General features: G+C 40.2%; 1 protein-coding gene across 1 annotated transcript in view; it reads right to left on the bottom strand.

Moving 5' to 3' along the window:
- Window positions 1–27196, bottom strand: part of LOC112912623 (uncharacterized) — a 156843-nt gene that overhangs the window by 62210 nt on the left and 67437 nt on the right. Inside the window, exons 19-28 of the mRNA XM_072722109.1 lie at window positions 24162–24255; window positions 20821–20849; window positions 20657–20729; window positions 18837–18905; window positions 15728–15816; window positions 13525–14625; window positions 7134–10963; window positions 2249–2419; window positions 501–534; window positions 11–152 (exon numbers count right to left, since the gene is read on the bottom strand). Of these exons, the coding sequence (XP_072578210.1) occupies window positions 11–152; window positions 501–534; window positions 2249–2419; window positions 7134–10963; window positions 13525–14625; window positions 15728–15816; window positions 18837–18905; window positions 20657–20729; window positions 20821–20849; window positions 24162–24255 (5632 nt within the window). The remainder of the gene's footprint in view (window positions 1–10; window positions 153–500; window positions 535–2248; window positions 2420–7133; window positions 10964–13524; window positions 14626–15727; window positions 15817–18836; window positions 18906–20656; window positions 20730–20820; window positions 20850–24161; window positions 24256–27196) is intronic.

Below are 27196 nucleotides of genomic sequence, written 5' to 3'. Positions count from 1 at the left end.
ACGGCCCTACCTTTACAATCCATGCCAAGTTGTCCAATGGGCAACAGGGAACTCTTATAATTGGAGTATTGCAACTTGCAATGCTCTGAAGCTGCTTCAGATGACTGAGTTAAGTCATCAAGGTGTTCCACAGAATTCACTTGCTTTTTGACCTACAAATAAATAATACTATTTCAAAATGTCATCCAAATATTTATAAAACATACTAAGCGTAGAGAGATGATAAATATCCATCTTTTTATAAAAGCAAAAACATAGGTACTTTTTAAAAGAACTGATTTTTATCAAAAATACCTTTATCAATAATTAGTGTTTCTGAATAAGTTTTTCACAGCAGATGTCTATACAACAAAGGAAAATTTTCATTTTTTCACTGTGCGTTTCATAAAGTAATTTTTTTTTACCATGGAATAATATTTCTGATAAATATGAAATATCAAAATAATATAATAAATATATCATAAATGAAATAGAATTATATATTTTGTTTGTTTGTCTACCTCGTTCTTTTCCTTAGATGTTTTCTTTGCAGGTCTAAAAAGAGAAAGGATTCTTTTCAGGAAAATATTAAATACTTAAAATACAAAGAATATTTAGAGCATATGTAAGCAATATTAATAGTAATATTAACAAAGTATTAAATTTAGATCAAAATTGCAAAAGTAAAGGAAAATCATAATGTTACTTACATTATTTGATAGGGGTAAATATACATTTTTTGTTGTCATTTTCAATAAAAACAAGTTTTCACTAAATCAATTTGGAAAGTGCAAACTAAGTTTTTTTTATGACACAAGCCCTTTTTAAATAATCATGATATTAGTGTTTTGAGGTTTTACTGTGCAACTACTATGCATTATTTGGGACAGTTTACATATCCTAAAGGGCTTTTAGGCCTTACACAAACCGTATGAAGTAGGCTATTATACTGCGTATTTTGCACAGGAAGCTAATGAGGCACAGAAATTCTAAGGAACTTCCCCAAGCCCATACAGCTGGCAGGAGCAGACCACCCAGAACTCAAGTCCAGGAAATGTCCCTTCCCAACATGTGTTTTACAATATGTGGTAAAAGTAAGTTAAGTATTTCTAAGTAATGTGATAGCAATTGAATCTATAGTATTATTCCATTTCTAGCTATAATTATTCTAGAAATAATTTCTGAATCTTACATACATTTTTAATTTTTAATTTTTTAAAAAAGATTTTATTTATTTATTCACTAGAGAGACACACAGAGAGAGACAGGCAGAGACACATGCAGAGGGAGAAACAGGCTCCCCCACAAGGAGCCTGATGCGGGACCCCAGGATCACACCCTGAGCCCAAGGCAAGACACTCAACTGCTGTGCCACCCTGGCATCCCACACACTTTTTTTTTTTTTAATTAAAACACTTCATACCTAGGCAGTATTGAAAATCTACTTTCAATAAACTATAAAGATTTAATTCTTCTAAAGAAGTTCATTAATGGGCCTTCCTTTACTCATTCAAATGTTTATTCATGGATTCAACAATTACTCATTAAGCACACAATATGTGTCAATGACGCTGCTGGTACAGTAACCGTGGCTCTTGTAATTTAGAACTTTATAATCCAAAAGTAATAATCTATGATAGATGAATAGTTTTTCAATTGTAAATAAACATATTGTAAATAAACAAAACCATTCCCCTTTCCCCAGAACCTAAACAAATATTAAGTTAATATAATCAGATACTCCAAAGCCCCTCACAAAATCATAGCTATTCATGATACTGTCAAAGGTTCTGAATACCTTAACCTAACAAGGAATGATTACTTCTATTCAGAATCGCCTATGTGTCTGTATATTTACTATTATATATATATATTTTTTCAATTGATGAAGGATAGTATCTGCATATTCAATTATATGAGAATACTGCATGGTGGAACCAATTCTAAATAAACAACCTCTTACCACAAAACTCATATCCTGATCTGGGGGTCCTGGGATTGAGTTCTGCTTTGGGCTCCCCACAGGGAACCTGCTTCTCCCTCTGCCTATGTCTCTGCCTCTCTCTCTGTGTCTCTCATGAATAAATAAATGAAATCTTAAAAAAAAGTCACTCCTCCTCATCCTAACCTTTCAAGTGGTGTTTTTGATATACTTGAGTATTTCTTCCCTCAGCCTGTACGGCACTATATTACAGTGTTTTACTTACATAACAATAATCATAGCTACTAACATTCCCTCAGAAGGAAATAAAGAATTTATAGATTTTACCTTCTTTCATCCTGATCCATTTCACTTAGATTGTTGTCATTACTCACTCGCAGTAGACTACCAGTTAGGGAATCGGCCTTCTCAAAGCCTGGTGTAATCATAGATGCTTTTGATGTCCACTTTACATTTTTATCTTTCTTTATTTCCATGATAGACAAACCAGGATCATTACTTAAAAAAAAAAATCCAGTTAAAATATGCATTAGAAAGCCAATATTTTCTAATAATTTTACTGGTAAGGAATAAAAAAAAAACAATTTTTGTAAACATCTGTTACCCCTCTGAATTCATTTATTAATTCACAGAACAGTTATGAAATGCAACCATATGCAAGGAAATACACATATACAATTATGATACAATGTCATTTGTGGGGACAAAACTGCCTGTGTAGGACCTGTGGAATCAAGGGGACCATTGGCCATACACCAAGGGACCGAGGAAAAGTCTCATCTGCCCGTGCATCAGGTAACAGGCATACGCACTACACTCCCAGCTGTGGACCCGGCAAAAGCCCATCAATTGGCGCCACCCTCACCCTCACAGCCACCATCTGGGAGCCCCTGGAAAACACTTAGATAATCACCCATGGAGGTAGAGAGTCTTCGTGGAAAACCAGCTTTCCTGCAGAGAAGTTCTAGCACACCACCAGAGCAAAACAATCAGGTTTGGACACATGGGAGCGGTAGTCATTAAAGACTGGAGGAGGTGACTGCTACTTCAAACGCAAAGACAGCAATGCAAAAGGATATGACAAAATCAAGGAAATATGACACCAACAAAGGATTACAATAATCTTCCAGTAATCAATCTCAGACACGTGGAGATCTGTAATTTATCCAAGAAAGATTTCAAAATCTCAGTCTTAAGGAAATTCAAGGAGCTGCCAGGAAACACAAAAAGCCAATTCAGGGGTGCCTGGGTGGGCCAGGCAATTAAGTGTCTGACCCTTGATTTCATCTCAGGCTATGATCTCAGGGTCATGAGATTGAGCCCTGCATCAGGCTTACACTCAGCACAGTTTCGCTCTCCCTCTGCTACTCCCCCCTAGCTCACACACTCTTTCTCTCGCTAAAATAAATGCATAAAAGCTTTAAAAAAACAGTTAATTCAATAAAATGAGGAATATACTACATAAACAAAATGAGAAGTTTAATGAACAGCTGGAAGGGCTTAGTCAGTTAAGTGTCTGACTTGGCTTTGGCTCAGGTCATGATCTCAAGTTTGTGGAATCACCCCCAGGTCTGCTTGAGATCCTCTCTCCATCTCTCTCTCTCTCCTTTCTTTCTTTTCTTTTTTTCCTTCTTTCTTTTCTTTTCTTTTCTTTTCTTTTCTTTTCTTTTCTTTCTCTCTTTCTTTTCTCTCTCTCTCTCGCTCTCAAATAAATTTTTAACAATAATTTTAAGGGGACAAAGAAAAAGAAAATGTTTTGGTAACTTGTGCATACTTTTAGCCTAGTATCTAATTCTAATACAAAAAGCTAGATTTACCAACAGAAAATTATATATATTTCTTCATGGACTAAATGCATGCAAGAAAATATTATGAGCATACAGCTATGTAAATTTACAAAAAGACTGAATTTTCCCACAGGAGATTATTAACTGAGTAACTTTAGGGCACTGAAAACAAAAACAAAACCAGCAATTACTGTTTTAAAATTGCCATATAACTCTTCTAGTTAAATTAAACATCCAAAAAAGATGGATCTTCCTGAAAGCAATTATTAAACAATTTTTCTCGACCCAAATTTCAGATGTAAATCTGTAATTATGGATATGAAATAGCTTTCATTTTGAACACAGTTAATAGAAGCAACTTTTAAATAGAAAACAACTGGTTAAAGATACCTCAAAGTGATGTTGGCGGGGGAATCCTAATGCAGCCATGGTAACGAGAACCCATCAGAAACAGTTTTAAATGTTTGCAATGATCAATGCCATCTTTCCCCACTCACCAGCCAACCAATGTCAGCTTCTCCCTCCTGAAGTATAGCCAATGTGGGACAAAATCACTCCAATACGCATGCCTCGAGTGCCAACCAATCAACAACAGTCTTACCCAAATTACCATGGTGCTTCAGATGATGACAAACCATTTAATTCTCTGAAAGTCTCCCAAGTCTTAAACTCCACTTTTCCTGAAACTGTATATAGAAAGTGAAGACTACTCTGTCAGAAAAGACTGTAAGTGGCCAGCATAGCTCCCTCTTATTAGTAAGCAGTAAATTCCAACTTCACCTTTATATTTCAGATATTGAGGGCTCATATCCTTTGGCAAAAATGTTTAAAGTCCTATAATATTTTAACACCACATTTCATTTTCCTTGATGTAACATAAATGAAGTTTGCTCTTCCTTTGTTCCATTCTACTATAGTTAAAACTAACATAAATACCAGTAAAAGAATAAGTAGCAAGTAACCACAATATTAGGCCCAAATAATCCACAAAATGCAGATAACTGACAGGTTAAGTGGTCAGAACGGACCCATGCCAACCTTTCTTTCTGTTTAAGTGAGAATTGGTATTATGTTAAAAACAATACACACGGGTTAAACTCCATTCACTCAACCAACATTTATTGAATAGCACTATATACGCTAGAATGTTCTCTAAGCACTGAGGACACGGCCATGAACAGAAAAAAATCCTACTCACGAGGAAAGTAAACATAGTAACAATAAACTACCTAGGCAAACCACACAGTATGAGAGGAGAAAAACTAAAGCAGAGAAATCAAATTTCGATGTGTCGTAGCAAAAGGGGTGGTCGAAATACTAGTCAGGATAAACCAAGAAGGGCCTTGCTGAGAAAGTGACCTTGAAGCAAAAACCAGGGAGAAGAAGAGGGAGCAAGGAGTAAGCCATGAGGATACCTGAGAGAAAAGCACTCCACAGAGAGTTTATAGCAAGTACAGAGGTATGCCTGAAGTGTTTATAATGAGGGTGGGGGTAAGAATAGTGAGAAATTCAAGTGTGGCTGAACAGAAGGAAAGGGATAGAAAGTAGTTCAAATCAGAGAGACAGAGGGAGGAAAGGATAGGGAGGGACCTGAGATGAACAAGTCACATAAGGCCTTGTAGGTATTAGAAAGAACTTGAGCATGTACTCTGAGTGAATCGGAGGCCATTAGGTCTTGAGCAGAGGAGGACATAATCTGACTTATGTTTTAATAGATCCACTGTGTTTAGAATTAATGGAAAGTGAATTTTCGTAGATTATATAATATGAAGTCACTATTGAAAAATTTGGTGTGGTGCATGTTGAAATATATGGTCTTTAAAAAGGAAGAATAAGGGGCACCTGGTTGGCTCAGTCGGTAAAAGCGACCTGAGCCTTCGGCTCAGGTCATGATCCTGGAGTCCCGGGATCAAGCCCCGCTTCAGGCTCCCCGCTTCCCCCTCTGCCTCTGCCGCTCCCTGCACTCACACTCTATCTCTCTCAAATAAATAATCTTAAAAACATTTTTAAAGGAAAAATAATAGCATGTATGCAAACTGCCTGAAAAAGAAGATACATTGCATTAACAACCTCTTGGTTTATAGCATAGGGATCAAATGTTTATACAGAATATGGGACAAGTTGCCATGTGAAATCTCTTCGTAATAATATTCAGATCAATTTGAGAGTCCAACATTTGAGCACTCGTGCATTGGGAACCAAAACCAAAAACCTAATAATGAGCAGTTTTGTTGGTAATAAAGTAGAGTGCCAGTGTAGCCGGTAACTTCCTTTTGCAACTCAGCAGATATTAAAAGTATTCTAAAGTTTCTGTAAGACATGAAACCAAACACTTTAAATATACTTTAGGGGATCCCTGGGTGGCTCAGCGGTTTAGCGCCTGCCTCCAGCCCAGGGTGTGATCCTAGAGTCCCAGGATCGAGTCCCACATCAGGCTCCCTGCATGGAGCCTGCTTCTCCCTCTGCCTGTGTCTCTGCCTCTCTCTCTCTCTCTCTCTCTCTGTTTCTCATGAATAAAAATAAAATTAAAAAAATATATTTATATATATATACTTTGTTAAACAATCAAAACCCTGCAGACCTAAATTCATTTTCTCAAATAGTCACACACTGCATTATTTTATAGGTGTGAAAACTTACTTCCTTATGGATGAATAGTTAGACTCCCTCCAAGTTTTTGATAAGGGAATGCTGTAATAAATAATCTTAACATATATACGTAACATGTTTATGTAAGTACTCTTAATATACCTGTCATATTTTATATATATAATAATACATAATAAATGTTCTTAGAATATGTGTGTCTAAGTGTTCACACAAGTCATGTTCTCCTATAGGATCTACCTCTGGCAATGAAGCCGTTGGGATATAGGGACAGCATATGTGAGATTTCAAATGCACTGCTACATCACCCTTCAGAAAGGATTTGTCAATTTTCTTTCTCTCTCTCTCTCTTTTAAAGATTTTTATTTATTTATTTATTTATTTATTTATTTATTTATTCATGAGAGACACAGAGTGAGGCAGAGACATGGGCAGATGGAGAAGCAGGCTCCTCATGGGAAGCCTGATGCAGGACTCGATCCCACGACCCCGAGATCACAACCTGAGCCAAAGGCAGATGTTCAACCACTAAGCCACTCAGGTGCAACGGATTTGACAATTTTCACCTAAAAACAGTGTATAAGAATGACTTCTTCCTCACATTTGCTAACCGACATTTTTTTAAATTAAATATTTATCACTATGCCTGCAAAAAAAGTTGATACCATACCGGTCTTTGCCTTTTTCTGTTTAGCACCCTGGGTGGATATCTCTACTAAAAATATAAAATGTGTTAATCATGAACATTAGCTCCAAATAGAATTTGTTTTATAGAAAAATAATAATTATCTACTGTTTAAATATTGCTATCAGCTTACCTATCAGAATCTTCATTCTGCGTAGTAGGAAACAGCTGGTTATCAGTTTTTCCACTCTTTCTTTGTTGAATTAGTCCAGCAGCAGGAGCAGCAGCAGGAGGAGCAGGAGGAGCAGCCGGAGGAGCAGCAGGAGCAGCAGCAGCAGCAAGAGCAGCAGGAGCAGCAGGAGGAGAAGCAGCAGCAGCAAGAGCAGCAGGAGCAGCAGGAGGAGAAGCAGGAGGAGAAGCAGCAGCAGCAGGAGCAATAGCAGGAGCAGCAGGAGCAGAAGCAGGAGCAGCAGGAGCAGGAGCACGAGGAGCAGCAGGAGCAGCAGCAGCAGCAGCAGGAGGAGGAGCAGGAGGAGCAGCAGGAGGAGCAGCAGGAGGAGAAGCAGCAGCAGGAGCAGTAGCAGGAGCAGCAGCAGGAGGAGCAGGAGCAGTAGCAGGAGCAGCAGGAGCAGGAGCAGCAGGAGCACGAGCAGCAGGAGCACGAGCAGCAGCAGGAGCAACAGCACGAGGAGCAGCAGGAGCAGCAGGAGGAGCAGGAGCACGAGCAGCAGCACGAGGAGCAGCAGCACGAGCAGCAGTAGCAGCAGCAGCACGAGCAGCAGCAGCAGCAGCACGAGCAGCAGCAACAGCAGCAGCAGCACGAGAAACAGCAGGAGGAGCCGCAGGAGGAGCCGCAGGAGGAGCAGCAGGAGCAGCAGGAGCACCAGCAGGAGGAGCAGCAGGAGCAGCACGAGGAGCAGCAACAGCAGCAGGAACAGCAGGAGCAGGAGGAGCAGCAACAGCAGCAGGAACAGCAGGAGCAGGAGGAGCAGGAACAACAGCAAGAGGAGCAGCAGCAGCAGGATCAGCAGGAGGAGCAGCAGGAGCAGCAGGAGCACGAGCAGCAGGAGCACGAGCAGCAGCACGAGGAGCAGCAGCAGCAGCACGAGGAACAGCAGGAGGAGCAGCAGGAGGAGCAGCAGGAGCAGGAGCAGCAGCAAGAGGAGCAGCAGCAAGAGGAGCAGCAGCAGCAGGAGGAGTAGCAGCAGGAGCAGCAGCAGGAGCAGCAGCAAGAGGAGCAGCAACAGCAGCAGGAACAACAGGAGCAGGAGGAGCAGCAGCAGCAGCACGAGGAATAGCAGGAGGAGCTGCAGGAGGAGCAGCAGGAGCAGGAGCAGCAGCAAGAGGAGCAGCAACAGCAGCAGGAACAACAGGAGCAGGAGGAGCAGCAGCAGCAGCACGAGGAATAGCAGGAGGAGCTGCAGGAGGAGCAGCAGGAGCAGGAGCAGCAGCAAGAGGAGCAGCAGCAGCAAGAGGAGCAGCAGCAGCAGGAGGAGTAGCAGCAGGAGCAGCAGCAAGAGGAGCAGCAACAGCAGCAGGAACAACAGGAGCAGGAGGAGCAGCAGCAGCAGCAATATCAGCAGGAGGAGCAGCAGGAGCAGCAGCAGCACGAGGAACAGCAGCAGGAGCAGCAGGAGCACAAGCAGCAGCACGAGGAGGAGCAGCAGCACGAGGAACAGCAGCAGGAGCAGTAGGAGGAGCAGCAGGAGCAGGAGCAGGAGCAGCAGCAAGAGGAGCAGCAGCAGCAGGAGGAGTAGCAGGAGAAGCACGAGGAGAAGCACGAGGAGCAGCACGAGGAGCAGCAGGAGCAGGAGCAGCAGCAAGAGGAGCAGCAGGAGCAGCAGCAGGAGAAGGAGCAGGAGCAGCAGGAGAAGGAGCAGGAGAAGCACGAGGAAAAGCACGAGGAGCAGCAGGAGCAGGAGCAGCAGCAGGAGGAGCAGCAGGAGCAGGAGCAGGAGCAGCAGCAAGAAGAGCAGGAGCAGCAGCAGCAGCAGGAGAAGGAGCAGGAGCAGCAGCAGGAGAAGGAGCAGGAGCAGCAGGAGCAGGAGCAGCAGGAGCAGCAGGAGCAGGAGCAGGAGCAGCAGGAGCAGCACGAGGAGCAGCAGGAGCAGGAGCAGCAGCAGCCGGAGGAGCAGCAGCAGCAGCGTGAGCAGCAGCAGGAGCAGCAGGAGAAGCACAAGGAGCAGCAGCAGCATGAGGAGCAGCATGAGGAGCAGCAGGAGCAGCAGGAGCAGCAGGAGCAGCAGCAGGAGCAGGAGCAGCAGGAGGAGCAACAGCAGCAGCACGAGAAGCAGTAGGAGCAGCAGCACGAGGAGCAGCAGGAGCAGCAGCAACAGGAGCAGCAGGAGGAGCAGCACGAGGAGCAGCAGGAGCAGTACGAGGAGCAGCAGGAGCAGCACGAGGAGCAATAGCAGCATGAGGAGCAGCAGCAGAAGGAGCAGCAGGAGCATGACGAGCAGCAGCAGCAGCAGCAGGAGAAGCACGAGGAGCAGCAGCAGCATGAGGAGCAGCAGGAGCAGCAGCAGGAGCAGGAGCAGCAGGAGGAGCAACAGCAGCAGCACGAGAAGCAGTAGGAGCAGCAGCACGAGGAGCAGCAGGAGCAGCAGCAACAGGAGCAGCAGGAGGAGCAGTGGCAGCACGAGGAGCAGCACGAGGAGCAGCAGGAGCAGCACGAGGAGCAGCAGCAGGAGGAGCAGCAGCAGCACGAGGAGCAGGAGCAGCAGCAGCAGCATGAGGAGCAGCAGCAGCAGCACGAGGAGCAGCAGCAGGAGGAGCAGCAGGAGCAGCACAAGGAGCAGCAGCAGCGCTAGGAGCAGCAGGAGCAGGAGCAGTAGCAGGAGGAGGAGCAGCAGCAGGAGCAGGAGCAGCAGCAGGAGGAGCAGTAGGAGCAGCAGCAAGAGCAGCAGCAGAAGGAGCAGCAGCTGGAGCAGCAGGAGCAGCAGCAGCAGCTCGAGGAGCAGCAGGAGGAGCAACAGGAGCAGGAGCAGCAGCAGCAGGAGCAGCACGAGGAGCAGGAGCAGCACGAGGAGCAGAAGGAGGAGCAGCAGGAGCAGCAGGCGGAGCAGCAGCAGCACGAGGAGCAGCCGCAGGAGCAGCACGAGGAGCAGCAGCAGCACGAGGAGCAGCAGGAGCAGCAGCAGCAGGAGAAGCAGCAGCAGCGGCATGAGGAGCAGGAGGAGGAGCAGCAGGAGCAGCAGGAGCAGCACGAGGAGCAGCAGGAACAGCACGAGGAGCAGCAGCAGCAAGAGGGGCAGCAGGAGCAGGAGCAGCAGGAGCAGCAGCAGGACGAGCAGCAGGAGCAGCAGGAACAGCAGGAGTAGTAGCAGGAGCAGAACGAGCAGCAGGAGCAGCAGGAACAGCAGCAGGAGTAGTAGCAGGAGCAGGAGAAGCAGCAGGAGCAGGAGGAGCAGCAGGAGCAACAGGAGAAGCAGCAGCAGCAGGAGCAGCAGGAGCAGCAGCAGGAGGAGCAGCACGAGGAGCAGCACGAGGAGCAGCAGCAGCACGAGGAGCAGCAGGAGCAGCAGCAGCAGGAGAAGCAGCAGCAGCGGCATGAGGAGCAGGAGGAGGAGCAGCAGGAGCAGCAGGAGCAGCACGAGGAGCAGCAGGAACAGCACGAGGAGCAGCAGCAGCAAGAGGAGCAGCAGGAGCAGGAGCAGCAGGAGCAGCAGCAGGACGAGCAGCAGGAGCAGCAGGAACAGCAGGAGTAGTAGCAGGAGCAGAACGAGCAGCAGGAGCAGCAGGAACAGCAGCAGGAGTAGTAGCAGGAGCAGGAGGAGCAGCAGGAGCAGGAGGAGCAGCAGGAGCAACAGGAGAAGCAGCAGCAGCAGGAGCAGCAGGAGCAGCAGCAGGAGGAGCAGCAGGAGGAGCAGCAGGAGCAACAGGAGGAGGAGCAGCAGGAGCAACAGGAGGAGAAGCAGCAGGAGCAGCAGCAGGAGCAGGAGCAGCAGCAGGAACAGCAGCAGCATATATCTTTTCTGCTCCTTCCATCTTACTACTCTTGTGCTTCTTCCTTTCTTTTCCACTCTTGAATGGAAATTTGATACTGAGAATAACTCTTACATCTTTATTCATTAAAAAGAACTTTTTCATTAATTGTATCATTTGACTCTTAGTTTATCATAATTTTAATCAATAAAACTATCTTGCGCTTAACTTTATCACTGCATGTAATTGCAATTTTTGGAAATTCTGCTTCATTTCTGTTTGAATAGAACAACATAATCTTCCAGAATTTCAAAAAGGACTTTAATTTTGTGTTCATATCTACACTTTGCCACCTAACATTCCCAACTTCACCCCATCTGACCAGCAGATCCAAAGAAATAAAGAGACACAAAAATCTGTCCTCTTCTGTCTTTACCATCTGGATTTTGCTTACACAGACAGATTTAAAGGATGTGACATTGTGATGCACCAGGAACAAATAGGAAGCTTTCCATTTCTGCACTGAGCTATTCTCTCCCCAACTGCCTTTTATAATTCTTTTTTCATTTGGATCCCAGGGCTATCAAAAAAAGTCACAGTGTTCATTAAAATATGGGACCAAAGTTCACCAAGGCATAAAAGGAGCAGAGCAAAACTGATATTAGTGTAGAATTTGGGGAAATGAGTAATGCTCCCCAAATTTCACATTCCATAACCATAAAATTTTATAGCTAGAGGGTATAAAAGTAATTATCAACTTTAATCCCATTTTCTATTGATAATGGGAATAAAACCAAAAAAGGTTACATGATTTGTCCAAAAGTTCCTAAAGTGGCATTACCTAGCATCAAAAGAGATGATACAATTCCTTAATGCTGAATCAAATAAATGACCCAACAAGTTTATTATTTATCAGCTATGCTAAAAGTGTGACTTTGGCACAGTAATTTAATACCTTAATTGGGGATGCGGCGCTTAGCTAATTTTTATTTTAAAGGAGGATATCTCTATATTTTGTTTATTTTTTACCTCAAACATCAGTTTTCTCCCTTAGAGTCAAATACTGAAGGTTTGCTGAAAATCTATGCTACCTACATGATAAAAGTCGTATGTGTCAAAATATATCATACTTTATTAAACATAATGTAACGGTTTGACTCAACAGAAACACCTGAGAATGGTGATTAAACAAACACATGTGTATATACACACACACACACGTGGGCACCGGGGTGGCTCAGTCAGCTAAGCATCTGCCTTTGGCTCAGGTCATGATCCCCGGGTTCTGGGATCAAGACCCACGGGTCAGGCTTCCTGCTCCACCAGGAGCGTGCTTCTCCCTTGCCCTCCTACAGCTGCTCCCCGGTTTGTGTTTTCTCTCTCTCTCTCTCTCTCTCCTCTGTCTCTCTGTGTATGTCAAATAAAATCTTAATTTTTTTTTTTTTAATGTGGAGGAGATGCCTGAGTGGCACAGTTAGTTGGGCCTCCAGCTCTTGATTGCAGTTCAGTTCATGATCTCATGGTCATGGGCTCGAGCCCCACCTCAGGCTCCACGCTCACTGGGGAGTTTGCTTCTCTCCCTTTCTCTCTCTCCCTCTACCCTTCACCCTGCTCACACCCTATAAATCAATCAATCAATCAATCAATCCTAAAAGAAAAAAGGAGTCTGTTTTTAAAAACATGGGAGAAAAAAACTGGTGATGATGCAAATATTTGTTATTAAAAATATCTCAAAGTGGTCGTGTTGGAATTTGAAGTTCCAAGAGTTTGAGGAAAGCAGAGAAGACTACACATACTGAAGCAATAAACAGAAGCAATAAATAGATTGAAATATAGATGAAATATCTGTTTATATCCCTTCCCTTAGTTATTGCTTCATTTCCATTTTATGTATTTATTTATTTTAAAGATTTTATTTATTCATCAGGGACACACACAGAGAGAAGCAGAGACACAGGCAGAGGGAGAAGCAGGCTCCATGCAGGGAACCTGATGTGGGACTTAATTAATCCCAGATCCCGGGATCATACCCTGAGCCAAAGGCAGACGCTCAACAGGTGAGCCACCCAGGCATCCCAACTTCTTTTCCATTTTATTGTTTGGAAGTGCAACTTATATTTAAGCCAAGAGATAAAAACCCTAGATATCATGATATATTTTTTAAAGATCTATGTATTTTAGAGAACAAGACTGATAGCATGAGAGAGGCACAGCGGGAGACAGAAACTCAAGCAGACTCCATGCTGAGCAGAGCCCGACTTGGGGCTCCTCTTCACAACCCTGACAACACAACCCAAGCCAGAAACAAGACTAGGACTCTCAACTGGCCGTGCCCCGCTGGCACCCCAAGATAATCGCATTTTTAAAGCAATTTTCTCTACGGTTATTCTGTTTCATGAGGTCACAGGGCACATAGCGAAAAGAGCTTCCCAGTTCACACGCCACTTGGGAAACTGAAAGAAACTTAAGGAACACAAATCATATGTTTTCCTGCATTCCTATCATTTAGATTGCAGAAATAATCTATTTCCGAACACAATTATATATTGAGACAACCCCATTTTATACACGAGCTTTCTTCATAAGTGGAAAATCAAAATGGCTCAGATAATTGACAAAGACAAAAAACAAAAGAGCAGCAGCAAAGTGAATCTCTCTACCTGTTTTTGAAGTTCAACTTTCTCTTTTTCCGAAGCCAGGAGTTCTACTTGTAACATGCCTTTCTCATTCTTAAACCTTTGCAGATTTTGCTTATCTTGCTGTAATTCTTCTTTCTGATGTACTTCTGATGTTCTGAAAGGACATGGTGAAGAACTCACAATTTCTAATGCAGGTTCCGTACTTTTATAGTTATTAGTACTGTCATTATCTGCATATAATGGCTTCTGGAAAGAGTCTCGTGTTGGTTTTGTTTTCTTGTAAGTGTTTGTAATAGCAGAAGTATCATGCCTTTTCTTCTGAATCATTTGTTTCACCACATTGGAGTGGGCAAGCTGCAAATCAGAAAGGCTTTCTGGGTCACTATACGGAGGGATATATCCAGTGTCTAATTTACTATTAGTGGCATTTTGGTTCAAACTTTTGGCCATCTGCAGGTCAAACTCTTGGTCTTCTTTCACTTCAAATGTAACAAGTGGGTTCCTTACTTTTTTATCTTCTGTATCGTTATCAAGACTCTCATTTTTGTTAAAAACATGCTCACCTGGTTTCTTATCATCTTCATGGAAAGAAAGCTTAGAAGATGACTGGCAAGCATAGTCTGGAGACCCAGAGTATGAATGAGAGAGAACAGCATTTTCGAGACTAGGCTCTTTTTGTTCAGGAAAGGCCTGAGGTACTACAGAGACAGACACTCCAAATTCATCTTTTTCCTCACCATCAAGTGTAACTTTTGTCAATTTCGGAGGTATTTCCTTTGACTCTGCTTCTTTAGAATTACCATGTAGTGGCTCTACCTTAGGATGAGCAATAATTTGGTACTTTTCACAAGTTTTACCAATCTCCTGAGTTAACTCTCTGCTCATGAGCTTTACATTATTTTTCCAATCTAATTTGCCTTGTTTCATCCGTATCTCCTCATGCTTCTTGTGTGCACGAAGATGTTCTGAATGTACAGATCTATCATCCTGTCTATCACATTCCATATGCATTTCTGGTTCTCGAGCCGTATCTTGCAGTTGCACAAGTGGAATGGTAATTTGCTTGGTTTGGCTTTCAGATGCCTTTTCAGCCAGGATACATGTTTGTGAAATAACTTTATCCTTAGGTAATCAAATGCGGACAAAGAAAAATTAGAAAATAATTAAAATTTAGTTATTAGCTGCTCCTAAGACACTGATTATAACTAAGAAGTGAGGACAGAAGAAAAGCATAAATCCATTCACTTATATTTTGTCAGGTTTCTCTTCACTAAACAATTCAATACACTTACATCTACCGAAAAATGAATCAGATGATTTTTAATGTTACAAACTTAAAAACATTTTATCCCCTTGGATCTTAAACAGTGAGCTCCTACGATGCATTTCAGGAGTTTTTACAATTTAAAACCTAGATAATAGGCAAACTACATTTTTGGGGGGCAAATATCAATTAACATCAATCAAAGAAAAACAAATTCCTATATTTTAATTTAAATTATATACTATGATAGTGTTAGACATTGCTATAGATTATCTGCTTGTATCCAGCTCTAATATATTGTAACGTCCACTGAGAGTGGATAAGAAAAATATTAATAATATGGATTTCCTGTGCTGAAATGAAATAACTGAAAGAGTTATTGTTTATAATCCAATTACAAAGCTCCCATCCTGGAAGGTGCGTTTCGACAACAGGCGATCGTACTGATTTCATGACCCCATTCTCTGAAGTCAACTACACAGAGATCACAAAGCAGAATAAATCTTTAATCTTGGCATTTGTAACTGGAAATAGAGAACTAGGCACTTTGAACCACTGAGAATAATCACTCCTTGTACATCAGTCTAAGTCAGTAGTCATCATTGTTATACTGCTCATAATTTCAACTGCTTATACATGACTCAGTATTTGATGCTACCTTCTTTATCATGTAAAGAAGTTACAAAAAATGGAAGAAGCAAAGAATATTTAGAATTATTTTTGCCTCAAAAGAAATTTTTTTTTTTGCCTAAATTCCAAGGATGAAGTTTAGCTAAACTTAGTTACTAAAAATTACAACATTTTGAGTTTTGTAACTCGTAAAATTTTATAAAAACTAAATATTATACTCTATTGACTTCAATATAGCCACTCAAAGATAATTTCACTTGAACCATGTAATATTAGAAAAGCAGGGAAAACAATACAAAATCAGAAATTTAAATTTAAAATTTTACATACCTGGGGGTGGTTATTTTCACTTTCATCAGGCCTTTCTTGCTCTTGCTCTTGCTCTGATGCCACTTCTAAGTCTGGTTCTGACGACAAATCTATATATATAGTTAAAATGGACTACTCAGAATGGTTAGATAAAAGCTATTACCTCTATAAAAATAGAAAATATCATTTATCACTTAAGAGTTTAAATTCATCTTTAGCTGAATATTCAAGAAATACTTTTAATTATCTAAAATTTCAACAAACCATTTGAGAAATACTAAACGTCACCAGGCTAAAGGCACACAAACATCTCCAAGATTCATTCACAAATTCATCGACTTAATATCCATGAACAAAACAATAAGAAACAAAAGTTTAAAATACAGTAGAAACATATAAAATCACAAGAGATTATTCTCTACTTTGTAACAGTACCTCTTAAACAACACCCTAAGCTTCAACCATAACGTTATTCATCATTTCCAAAATTATTAGTACTTTTCATGTCTTTATCAGTGCATATCCTCCCTATGGGTGTATGTCCCCGAGGAGTAAACGTTTCTGAAAGAATTTTCCTCTACTACTTGACAAATTTCCTTGCATCCTTTAGGACTCAGACTGCTGTGTAAAGTCATCCTTGATTATAGCTATCCTTTCCCAGATAAAGATGTATCTCTTTCTTTGGGGTTACCTTAATACCTTACAGGTTTTCTAGTGTACCTTCACCACCTGAACTGTAAACTACTTCATTATGTATCTAGTTCTTTTGCTCCTACACTGTAGGGGACAATCTTGACAATGGGGGGGGGGAGGGGGGAGGAGGGAGGAGCAGAGGGAGAGAGAAAATCTTGAGCGGGCTCCACCCCCAGTCCTGAGCCCGACCTGGGGCTCCATCTCACAAGTCTGAGATATGACCTGAACTGAAATCAAGAGCTGGGCACTCAAGCGAATGAACCTCCCAGGCATCCCTGTAGGGGACAATCTCTTACATTTTATGTTACTTAGTACTTATTGTACTAATAAGTACATATGTTTTTATGTTACTTAGTACTTACTTACTGAGTTCCCACTAAGTGATAGATAGGGGACCGGGTTTAAAGAAGTATGTGGATATAAGGTGTCAGGAATAGCTTTCCTAGACATAATGCCTAAACTGAGCCTGCAACAGTGACGTCAGACAGATTCAAAGGGATTAGAGGGCAGAAAATGGGGAGAACATGCAAGGCTGTAGTAAGACAAGGGAGAGAAGCACACAACAGGGTAAATATTTGTCTAAAATAGAGGGATCAAAGAGGAAGACATCACTAGCAGTTCAGGATACCAGAGATAAGGGCAGACGGTATAAAGGGCTAAAGATGAAGACTTAGGCAGAAGTCAAGAAGTCAAGTCAAGATTATGAAAGCTTTGTATGTAATTTTAAGATGCCTGGACATAAATATGTTTTCAACAGTGGTTCACGGTCGTATATGTATTTGAGACAGATCACTCTAAATACTGTGGGGAGGGATGAGTGTGAGGGGCACTGTGATCAAAGATAGGAGATGAATTAGAAGGTAGTAATGCAAAACAAAGATGATACACACCTGAACTGACAGAATGGTTCCAGAAATATTCAGAATATAAAATTATCAGGGCTCAGTACAGAATAATTATGTACTAAGTGAATCAACAACAATCCTGGCATCAAGGGAAAAGAGATATAATGTACATGAACTGTTTTATGTTGCTTGCATGTACTTTGTAATTTTTTTGTTTCACATTTTCCTGTGGTACAGGAGCCTACAGGTGTTTTCTTTTTAAAGTCCTGCTCTTGGATCTACCAAGCTCATGAAGAAGTAACAGCAAACAAGTCACTTGTATAGATCAATAAATTTGGATTTACAGTCTATACTCACGACTCCTGGAGATAACTGAAAATCTTTAGAAAATGAGTTAATTCTCATTAAAGAAGAAGAAAAGAAAATAACATAAAACTACAGGAGTGAAAAAATATTACACGATATGTTAGTACACACGTGATCATATGACTGATAAAGGACACTGGATTCACTGATACATTAAGTAGAACACACGTTAGATGTGGTTAATCAACTGAAAATCTTAGTAGAATTAGAACTGACTTTCCATATATTATTTTTAAATGATATTCGATACTTCTAAAACCAAGATTCCTTGGGAACTCTTGACTCATTTAAAATAATAAAACAGCACCTGGGTTGTTCAGCCAGTTAAGTATCCAACTCTTGATTTCAGTCGGGTCATGATCTCAGAGTTGTGAGACTGAGTCCCGCATTGGGCTCCATGCTGAGTGTGGAGCCTGCTTGGGATTCTCTTTCTCCTTCTGCCCATCCCTCCCTCCTTACTTTCTGACACTCTCTAAAAAAGTAAAATAAAAATAATCAAACAAGGAGATGGACTATGCCTACGTAGCTGAGAAGAGGATACTATGTGGTAAATTCTCAATGATTGCCATTACTGCTGGGAAAGTCAACTCCAAAATAAAGTCATAGAGAATATAGGAAATATTTTAATACTCTGTTTGGGAAGGTGCTTTTTTTCTGTTACAGTAAATATAGTATGACCAATACTTATGAATTTAGAGCTATAAAAATAAAGCTAAGAAACTATGTTGTGAGTTAACAATCTTTACATCTCTACATAGTTTTCCCAACTGGTCCCCAAATTCTAAATCTAATCCTGCTACCCACTCTCAAGTGAATGATGAATACGAGCCTAAAAGAAATTATTTTCTCCTAATTCTCTTTCTTTATTTATATGTGGCTTTGGTTAGAGGAAGAATGCAAAAATGTCTTGCTAAAAGATGCTCTGTTTGGTGGTAGGTTGTATGAAAGGAGTAACCACAAATTTTACCACAAAATTATTTTTGAAAAATCAGAACTATGGTGAAATCATAAGGACACTGAACTCTGATTCTTTTTTTTTTTTTTCTCTCTCTCTCTGTTTTCTGGTAGCAGTGATTCACACAGGCCATGGAGCGTAGAATTCTCTAACTGAAACACAGCTCCAATATTAATATTTTCTTTATCTATTAAGGTCGTCTGTCCAAATTCTGTGGATGCTGACTCATTTTTGATCATTGGTTGTGATACAAATGGGCATTTATTATTACCTTTCAAATCCCCAGTTCTTTGACAAGTCTCATTACCGAGGGACAAACTAGAATCCCAATCAGAAGAATCTGAAAACCAAGTTTCCTTTATTAGAATGTAAACAATACAAATTTAACGAATTTGTACAAATTCTTTTGTTAGAGAAACAGCCACAAGTCCTGCTCTTCTCCCAGACACACTACTTACTACTCATTCGTAGCTAATTATATTTTACATGTCCTATACTTGGCATTCACACAGATGTATTTAACTCTCATTTTCTCTTTTTCATTCTCTAGTATTATATAGTTTAATTCACTCACCAAGCTCTATTACATATTCTATACTCCATAAAAGCTCTGTTCATTGATAATTACGAGTCTTCAAGGTCTGAATGTTTTTAGTAACAAAACTGATGTCTAATCATTTATTTTATGTTTAAATATGCATTTTGTGTTCTAAAGACGTGAGGTTTTAAAAACTTGTACTGAATGGTACTACTTTAATAATAATGAGATGGGTCTTTCCTCAATGCACCGACATCCTCAGAATTTAATTTTTGGACAAATATCATATTTATATGAGAAATGAAAGACTTGGGTAATATAATCCTTTCCGTGTAAAAACAAAGTAAGTCTCAGTCCACACTGAGATCCAAAAACTACAGCGCCATGAAACAGAAAATGAATATATAACAAAACTATTGTCCCTTTATAAACAAGATTGCTCTGATTTAAACCTCTTAAGTCAAGGGAAAGAAAAAAGCAAGAAATGCAGAAATGGAACTTTAATGCCCATTTCATCACAAGGGCCCCTTTATCATTTTGTATCCATGAACCCTGTACATGGTTTAAATCAGTTCTCCCCATGTCATCTGAGAATCCTCAGAGTCCCAAGATCCATCGATTCACAAAATCCAAGAGGTGAAAACTATCTTCACAACCGTACTAAATGTTATTTGACATTTTCACTCTCATTCTCTTATTAAGTGTACAATAAAGTTTTCTAAAGATAAAATGTGTGATAGCATCACAACTCACATGATTAGTGGATCACAGCTCTAATGGCTAGCAACATGAGATTGTATATCCTTGTGGTTTTTTTAATACATCTTTGTGTTTTAAATGTTTGTTTTAATTTCTAAGATTGTAAATATCAACAGATATAACCCACTTAAGCAGACGTCCTTTGGAATTCTCAATAATTTTTAAATAGTAGAAAAGGACCCTAGGCCGAAAAGGTTCAGAATTACTTTTGTAAAAGATTGTGTCTACCAAATATTAAGATACAACTAATTCTTTCCCAGATTTATTATCATCAAAGTCACCATACACACACACACACAATCAGAACAAGTGTTTGGCTTAAAATGATCACTATAACAATACAAAGATGAAATGAAGTTAAAACACAACTGACATGTTAGCAAGGGAAGCTTTACTCTAGGTAAAAGTCAGAATTCAGGTAAGTATGGTGAACACCGGAAAAATCTTAGAGTCTAATAATTAACTTCTGGGAATCCCTTAGAAGTAAAGGAATTCCAAACCGGGAACATTAGGATTTCAAAACTTAACAGTAGAAACTTGAACTAAAGCTTACATTTTTAAGATCTCTTTTTCTTATGCTTGTACATATCTTTTGTTCAAACATGGATGTCAGCAATGAAATAAATCTACCTTATTTATGTCAAATCCTTCAATTAAATTTGTCTCACATACACACACACACACACACACACACACACACACACACAAAGAAGAATTTGGTATAATAAGACGATGGGCATTTCAATATTTTAGTGTACATCTTTCCACAGGTATATTTGTACCATAAAATTTACCTGATATGGATGTTTGCTTATCACTCGTTGCTACTCCTTCAGCAGGAACAGAATCTTTCACTTTAGTGGTCGACTGGATGGGTATTGAAACAATATGATTAAGACCATGTACATTTCATACAATCTGTAGCAAAAAATTCAAAATAAAAATACAAAAGCTTTACCTCCCAGTGAAGATCTTTTCCAGGAGAATCTAAAACACAAAAGGGACATGTAGTTAATTATACATAAATATGAAAGCCAACTATACATTCATGCAGGTAGGATTAAGCTGAATCCTCATGCTTGGCTTTGAAAGTGATTACATTAGGTTTTGGTCTTGATTCTCCAAACAGGAAGGTGGATTAAGACAGCGACAAGACAGAAATAGGAACCCAATATAAATACTAGGAAAAAATAGAAATACATGTTCAACATTAACATGCAGTTAGGATTCCAAAAGTAAGATGATGTTTCAAATGAAATAACTAAAACAGAAATCATTAAATGTTGCACATATACCAACGTGAACATGCTGACTGATGGGGGAGAAAAGCAATCTTTAATCAGGGGAACAAATGATGACTCTGAGAGGATAAATGTGAAAGCTGATGGTAGAATGCAACAGCACATCCTGATTGCAGTACAGCAGAATCATCGATACCATTCTACTACAAGTATTTGCCATGGTCTTCAATTTGTCCCGTAATTTAGGCAGTACGCAGTTATGATGAATGCATAATTTATCGAAAGCGTAATTTATTTTTCACTGAAAACAGTGTTATGAATTGATCAGCCTGGATATACTTGTAGGATAATAGTCAATAAAAGTATTCACTTTTGTCTATACCCATGTGGGCCACTGGTATGCCTACATTTCTTGTATCCTCTAGTTTAGCCATGTTAAAGTTTCTTGACCCACGCATGCAAGAAGGTATATAAAACACATCTAAGAAATAACGTATAATAAGCTTTCAATATGGAACTATGACTACCAAAATGAAAAAAATCAATTTAATTGCCACCGAATTTTTAGATACTAAAAATCTTTTGTATTTCAAAATCAGTGTCATATTTATTGATAGAAACAATTTTAGCATTTAAGGAATGGACCCTATGATTTCTTTTGTTTCCAAAATTAGTTTGATTTGGTAGACTATGTCAGTCTTGAAAAGGTGTGTCTGAAAAAGCTATCATCCCCCAAAATGAGCTATCTGAAAAATAGACACCCATGCTTCCATATTCAAATTAATCTCATTTGAATAACGAATATCAAAGCAACATGTATCTCTGGGGTCCAATAGATTTGAGGAAGATGAATGGTGGCTATGTTTTATCCCAAGTCTAGCACTCCATTTGCTCTCAGTATTCTTTGTGGAGCAGCTGTGATCTAATCTGTTTCAGTACAAATAAACTCAAGCTATCTAAAAAGTGAGTTCTTGGGCAGCCCCAGTGGACAAAGGGTGGGTGCCACCATCAGCCCAGGGTGTGATGCTGGAGACCCAGGATCCGGTCCCATGCCGGGATCCCTGCGTGGAGCCTGCTTCTCCCTCTGCCTGTGTCTCTGCCTCTCTCTAGGTCTGTCATAAAAAAAAAAAAAAAAGTGACTTCTCTAGAGTTTCCTCACCAACTCCAAAATTTCCTAGCTAAGACGTCTTTCATTTTTCCCTCTTTCCCTTCACTATCCCCTGTCTTCAAAAGTAATTTCTGGGGGCACCTGGGTGGCCCAGTCAGTGGGGGGTCTTAGCTCTTGATTTCAGCTAAGGAAATGAATTCGGGGTCCTGGGATTAAGTCCCGTGGTGGGTTCCTCACTCGGCAGGGAGTCTGCTTAATTAAGGACTCTCTCTTCCTCTCCCTTTGCCCCCCTCCCTGCTCGCTCACTCTCTCTCTAACATTAATAAATAAATCTTTTTAAAAACTAATTTGTGATCTATGGTCTTGATTTTTTCTTTTTTTTTTTTTTTGCTTTTACAACCTTTTTATGGATTTTCTCCACCACTTCTTTCCTCTTTGTTTAGCAATAGTATCTAACATCTATACCTTCTATTTCTGTATCTCCTTGTTCCCCTCTGGTTATAAACATGGTCAGAAATAAAAACAAAATAATGCTTTTTCTTGACCCTGTTATGTCTTGAACTATCCAACAGCTCTTCCAGATTTCTCTACAGGGAAGTCTATACCCATGCTACTGAGCACATGACCCAAGGACCACCGCCACTGGCATCACCTGAGAGGTCAAAATGCAGAATTCCAGACCTGCTGTTCACAGTGTGCATTTTTAACAAGGTCTCGGGCGATTGACTATAATTTGAGAAATCCTGGGTCATACTGAACCCTGCCGCCGTATTCCTTTACCTTAACCTTCTATGATCAAGCCTCAAGTTCATCACTATCAATTCTGAAAGTGAAGATGTATTAAAAGTCATAAATGTTCTAACGGAAGTTTTATCAGGGCTAAAGCTTCCTTGATCTCCCCCTAATTGACCCTGCTCTCTTTTTCCTTCCAATTCTCTTTTTTTGCACGAAATGACACTTACAAAGTACCACCATTTTATATGACATTGAGGTACACATATTTATTTATTTAAAAGATGTTTTCATTTATTTGACACAGAGAGAGCGTGCACAAGCAGGCAGAGCAGCAGACAAAGGGAGAGGGAAAAGCAGGCTCCCAGCTCAGCACGGCTCCATCCCAGGTCCCGGGGATCATGGCCCAAGCCAAAAGCAGACCTTCAATTGACTGAGCCATGCAGGCACCCCTAACATATATACATTTATAGCTGACTAGGACATAGCTCTGCATAATCAGCTAGGTCAATCCATAATGTCTTCCCAACAGGGAGAAAAACTGTTAAGAGTGGGAAAATTTTGGTATACTACTCTGACAAGTTTTGGTACTGGGAGCTCACCTGATATTATCCCCACATTTCAAGTAATTTGCTCCTCCTTTTATTTTTTTTTTAAGATTTTATTTATTTATTCATGAGAGACACAGAGAGAGACAGAGAGAGAGAGAGACAGAGAGAGGCAGAGACACAGGCAGAGGGAGAAGCAGGCTCCATGCAGGGAACCTGATGTGGGACTTGATCCCGGAACTCCAGGATCATGCCCTGGGCTGAAGGTAGGCACCAAACCACTGAGCTACCCAGGGATCCCCTGCTCTTCCTTTTAAAAGAATTCTTTTATTTTACCACCTTCCACTATAAAGCGTTGCTTAATTTTCCTCCATTTACTCCCTGTACTCTCAGCCATTCTCATCATTCCCTCTTTGCTCTTTTCCAACTATTTCCAGGCATTCCTTAGGTCTTGGAATACCTGGAAATGGAACCAGTAATTTAGCTCCTTTAGCGGTACTCTCAATTTAATCTGCAGCTGACACCTGATAAAATATAGAACTTACCCCCTTTTCACATCTTTCTCTCTATGCATTTAATAGGTGATTTTCTTTGGAAATTAGGATACGTGAGAATTTCTGTTTTAAATCGACATTCTGTCAAATGACTTTTTATAAAATACAATTCTTACCTTCTACTTGTTCATTGAATATACTTTGCCCTTGTTGATCTGCAGCTCCAGGTAAACAATCAACAGATTTCTTTGGAAGACTTGCAGAAATACTCTGTTAAAATTAACATCAATAGTGAGTTGCATAAAGATTTCCAAATCCTTTTCTAAGAAAATATTCGAATGTTCTACTTGAATCACAATCAGACATACAAATAAGAAAAGCATGTATTGAAAACCAACACATTTAAAAACCTCATCGATGCTCTCTCAATTAAGTGCACCTTTTTATCTTCATTTGGTCATTAACTCTAAACTGAACATGGAAGGCCAGAGTAAATATTTTCACAGACAAGACGACTGACTTGTACGTACATTTCATCAAGGAAATAACAAAACACCTGACTCTACTTTGTATTTTCCACCAGGATAAAAGGACAGTAAAACTATGTATTGAAACAGATTCTTTAATAACGATATTTGCTATAAATTTAACCTGTTCCTAATGGCAGAAAGTTTTTTAGTCTTAACATAAGATACTTGGCATGATAAGAAACCTTGGAGTACATCATGTTGAGTATAAACAGAACACTGTGGTAGCTGCTGCTTCACTTAGATAAACAAAAGCTTGGAATTTTTATTGGTACGAAAAAATGGTTGAATGAAATGGCAAAGCAGGAAGAAAAACTTTTCTTGAAATTATGTTTAAATAATAGCAAAATATTTTAGATACAGGTATGAAATGCTTCAAAAAGTATAGTAAGCTTTCAAAAGGGAAGAATAAGAACATTTATTGAGGGCAACCCTGTCGGGACCCCTCTCACTTCTAAGAGCGTTCTCTGTATCTTTACTGAATAAACTTCTTTCATTTTATTCACTCATGCAAAAAGAGCATGATTACTGATTAATCACCTAAAAGGTACCAGGCATTTGTTTTAGTACGCTCAGCTTCTTTTCTACACACAAAAAATAACAATGATTATAACAATGGGGTGGGTCTTCCTGCTTCCTGGTCATTCTAAGATATTAGAGTAAAATGAACAGATGTGCTCCATGGTCTCTCTGTCCAGAATGTCCTTCTCCAAGACATTCTTGTGACGGGTCCTTCCCACCCTTCACTTGGCAGCTCTGGCCACACTCAGAGAGATCTTTTCTCACTACCAAAATTCCACTCCCATTCTCATCCCCATCCTAATAACTACAAACGCCTCCAATATTCCCTAAACTAACATTTCCATTTTTTCTTTTTACATGAAACATTTACAGTGATTTATAATGGATCAGTTTCCTTATTTTTCTGCTCCTACCACTACAACCCGTACAGCCTGGTCAAAGTTAGTATTCAGTAACAGAAATGTATTTTAGGTCGAAACATTGAAAATCATCTCACTGAGGGGGTGCCTGGGTGGCTCAGTCAGTTGAGCATCCAAATCTTGATTTCAACTCAGGTCATGGTCTCAGGGTCGTGAGATCGAACCCCACAATGGGCTCTGTGTTGAGCATGAAGCAAAGTTAGGATTCTCTCTCTCCCTCTGTTCCTCCCCGCCTGCTCACAACGTGCGTGCGCTCTCTCTCTCTCTCTCTCTAAAACATAATTATCATCCTCATCTCACTGAGAAGGTCTAAGTACCAAATCACTATACTGTCAGCCAAGGGCTAAGGGTGTTGATGGCCACACAGTCAAATATCCACAAATGACTTTTGATTCCCCCAAAACTTAGCTACTCATCTCTTATTGAATTTCCTACTTTAAGAGCAATTAGACTTAAAAATAGGAAACGTATATGAAAAACCAAAACATTTCAATAAAAGACTCACATATATGCTCTCTAGATCTAAGCTAGATCTTAACCTTCATTTGGCCACTCACTGTAAACTGAGCATGGAAGGTCAAGTAAATTATAACCTGATGATGACCTTACCAATGACGTAAAGGCAATGAACAAACTTTGTATATTATATGTACTATACACTATACCCTTAAAATATAAACTAAAGAAAAGGTTATTAAGAAAATCATAAGGAAGGGAAGCTACATTAAGAAAATACTGTATCGAAAAGCATCTGTAAATGGACACACAGTTCAAGCCCATCTTGCTCAAGAGCCAACTGTACACCTACACAATGTCTCTAATCACAGGCTACTGAAACTTAACATACCCCAAATTCGAAATCCACTTGTCTACTCTAACTTTCCCATTCTTTTCTTAACACTTGCCATTTTACTGTCCTTCAGAAATCTTCACATTTAAAAACCATGCCCTCTATATCTAGTAAATCACTAAAATACTGCTGTGATCATTTTTGTCTCATATTTCTAGAGCATTCTTTACACCTTACAAAGCGCTTTCACCTTTGTTAACACATTTGGTCATGACACATACCTGAGAGGTACGTATTAGTATCATTTTTATGAATGAGGTCACTGACATTCAAACAAAAAATGGTTAAGCAAGTTTTTCTGAGATCCCACAGCAAGTAAGTGACACAATCAGGATGGCAGCACATCCTTTGACTTCAAATACAGTGCTCACAGCATTGTAGAGCAGCTGCCTCTACTAAGACATGGGCCCTTTTTACCTTCTTCCATAGTTGTCACCTTAGAATAAGTCATCATTACTTTATACTTATGTTACTGTAAGTAGGGCTGCCACAAAGGTACTCAATGCATGCTATCTTAACTATCCAAAATGTTTTTACCTTTTAAAGTACCACTAAATCATGGGGGCCTTGATGGCTGACTCAGTTCTGAGATCAAGCCCCAAGTCATCAGCCCCCCTGCTCAGTGGGGAGCCTGCTTCTTCCTCTCCCTTTGCCCCTTCCCCCGCTCATGCATGCCCTCGCTCTCATAAATAAATAAATAAATAAATAAATAAATAAATCTATCTTTACAAAAATAAATGAATAGAATACCACTAAACCCCATTGTTATTATACTCCCAATGCTCCTTGTAGATCTACCTGACAATCCAAATATAATACTTTTAGGCGGCCTGGATGTCTCCATTTGTTGAGCATCCAATACTTGGTATCAGCTCAGGTCATGATGTCATGGT

Source organism: Vulpes vulpes, chromosome 9 (assembly GCF_048418805.1).
Source record: "Vulpes vulpes isolate BD-2025 chromosome 9, VulVul3, whole genome shotgun sequence".
Classification (NCBI taxonomy): Eukaryota; Metazoa; Chordata; class Mammalia; order Carnivora; family Canidae; genus Vulpes; species Vulpes vulpes.
The sequence above is the reverse complement of the archived record's forward strand: the minus strand, read 5'-3'. Positions and strand labels throughout refer to the sequence as shown.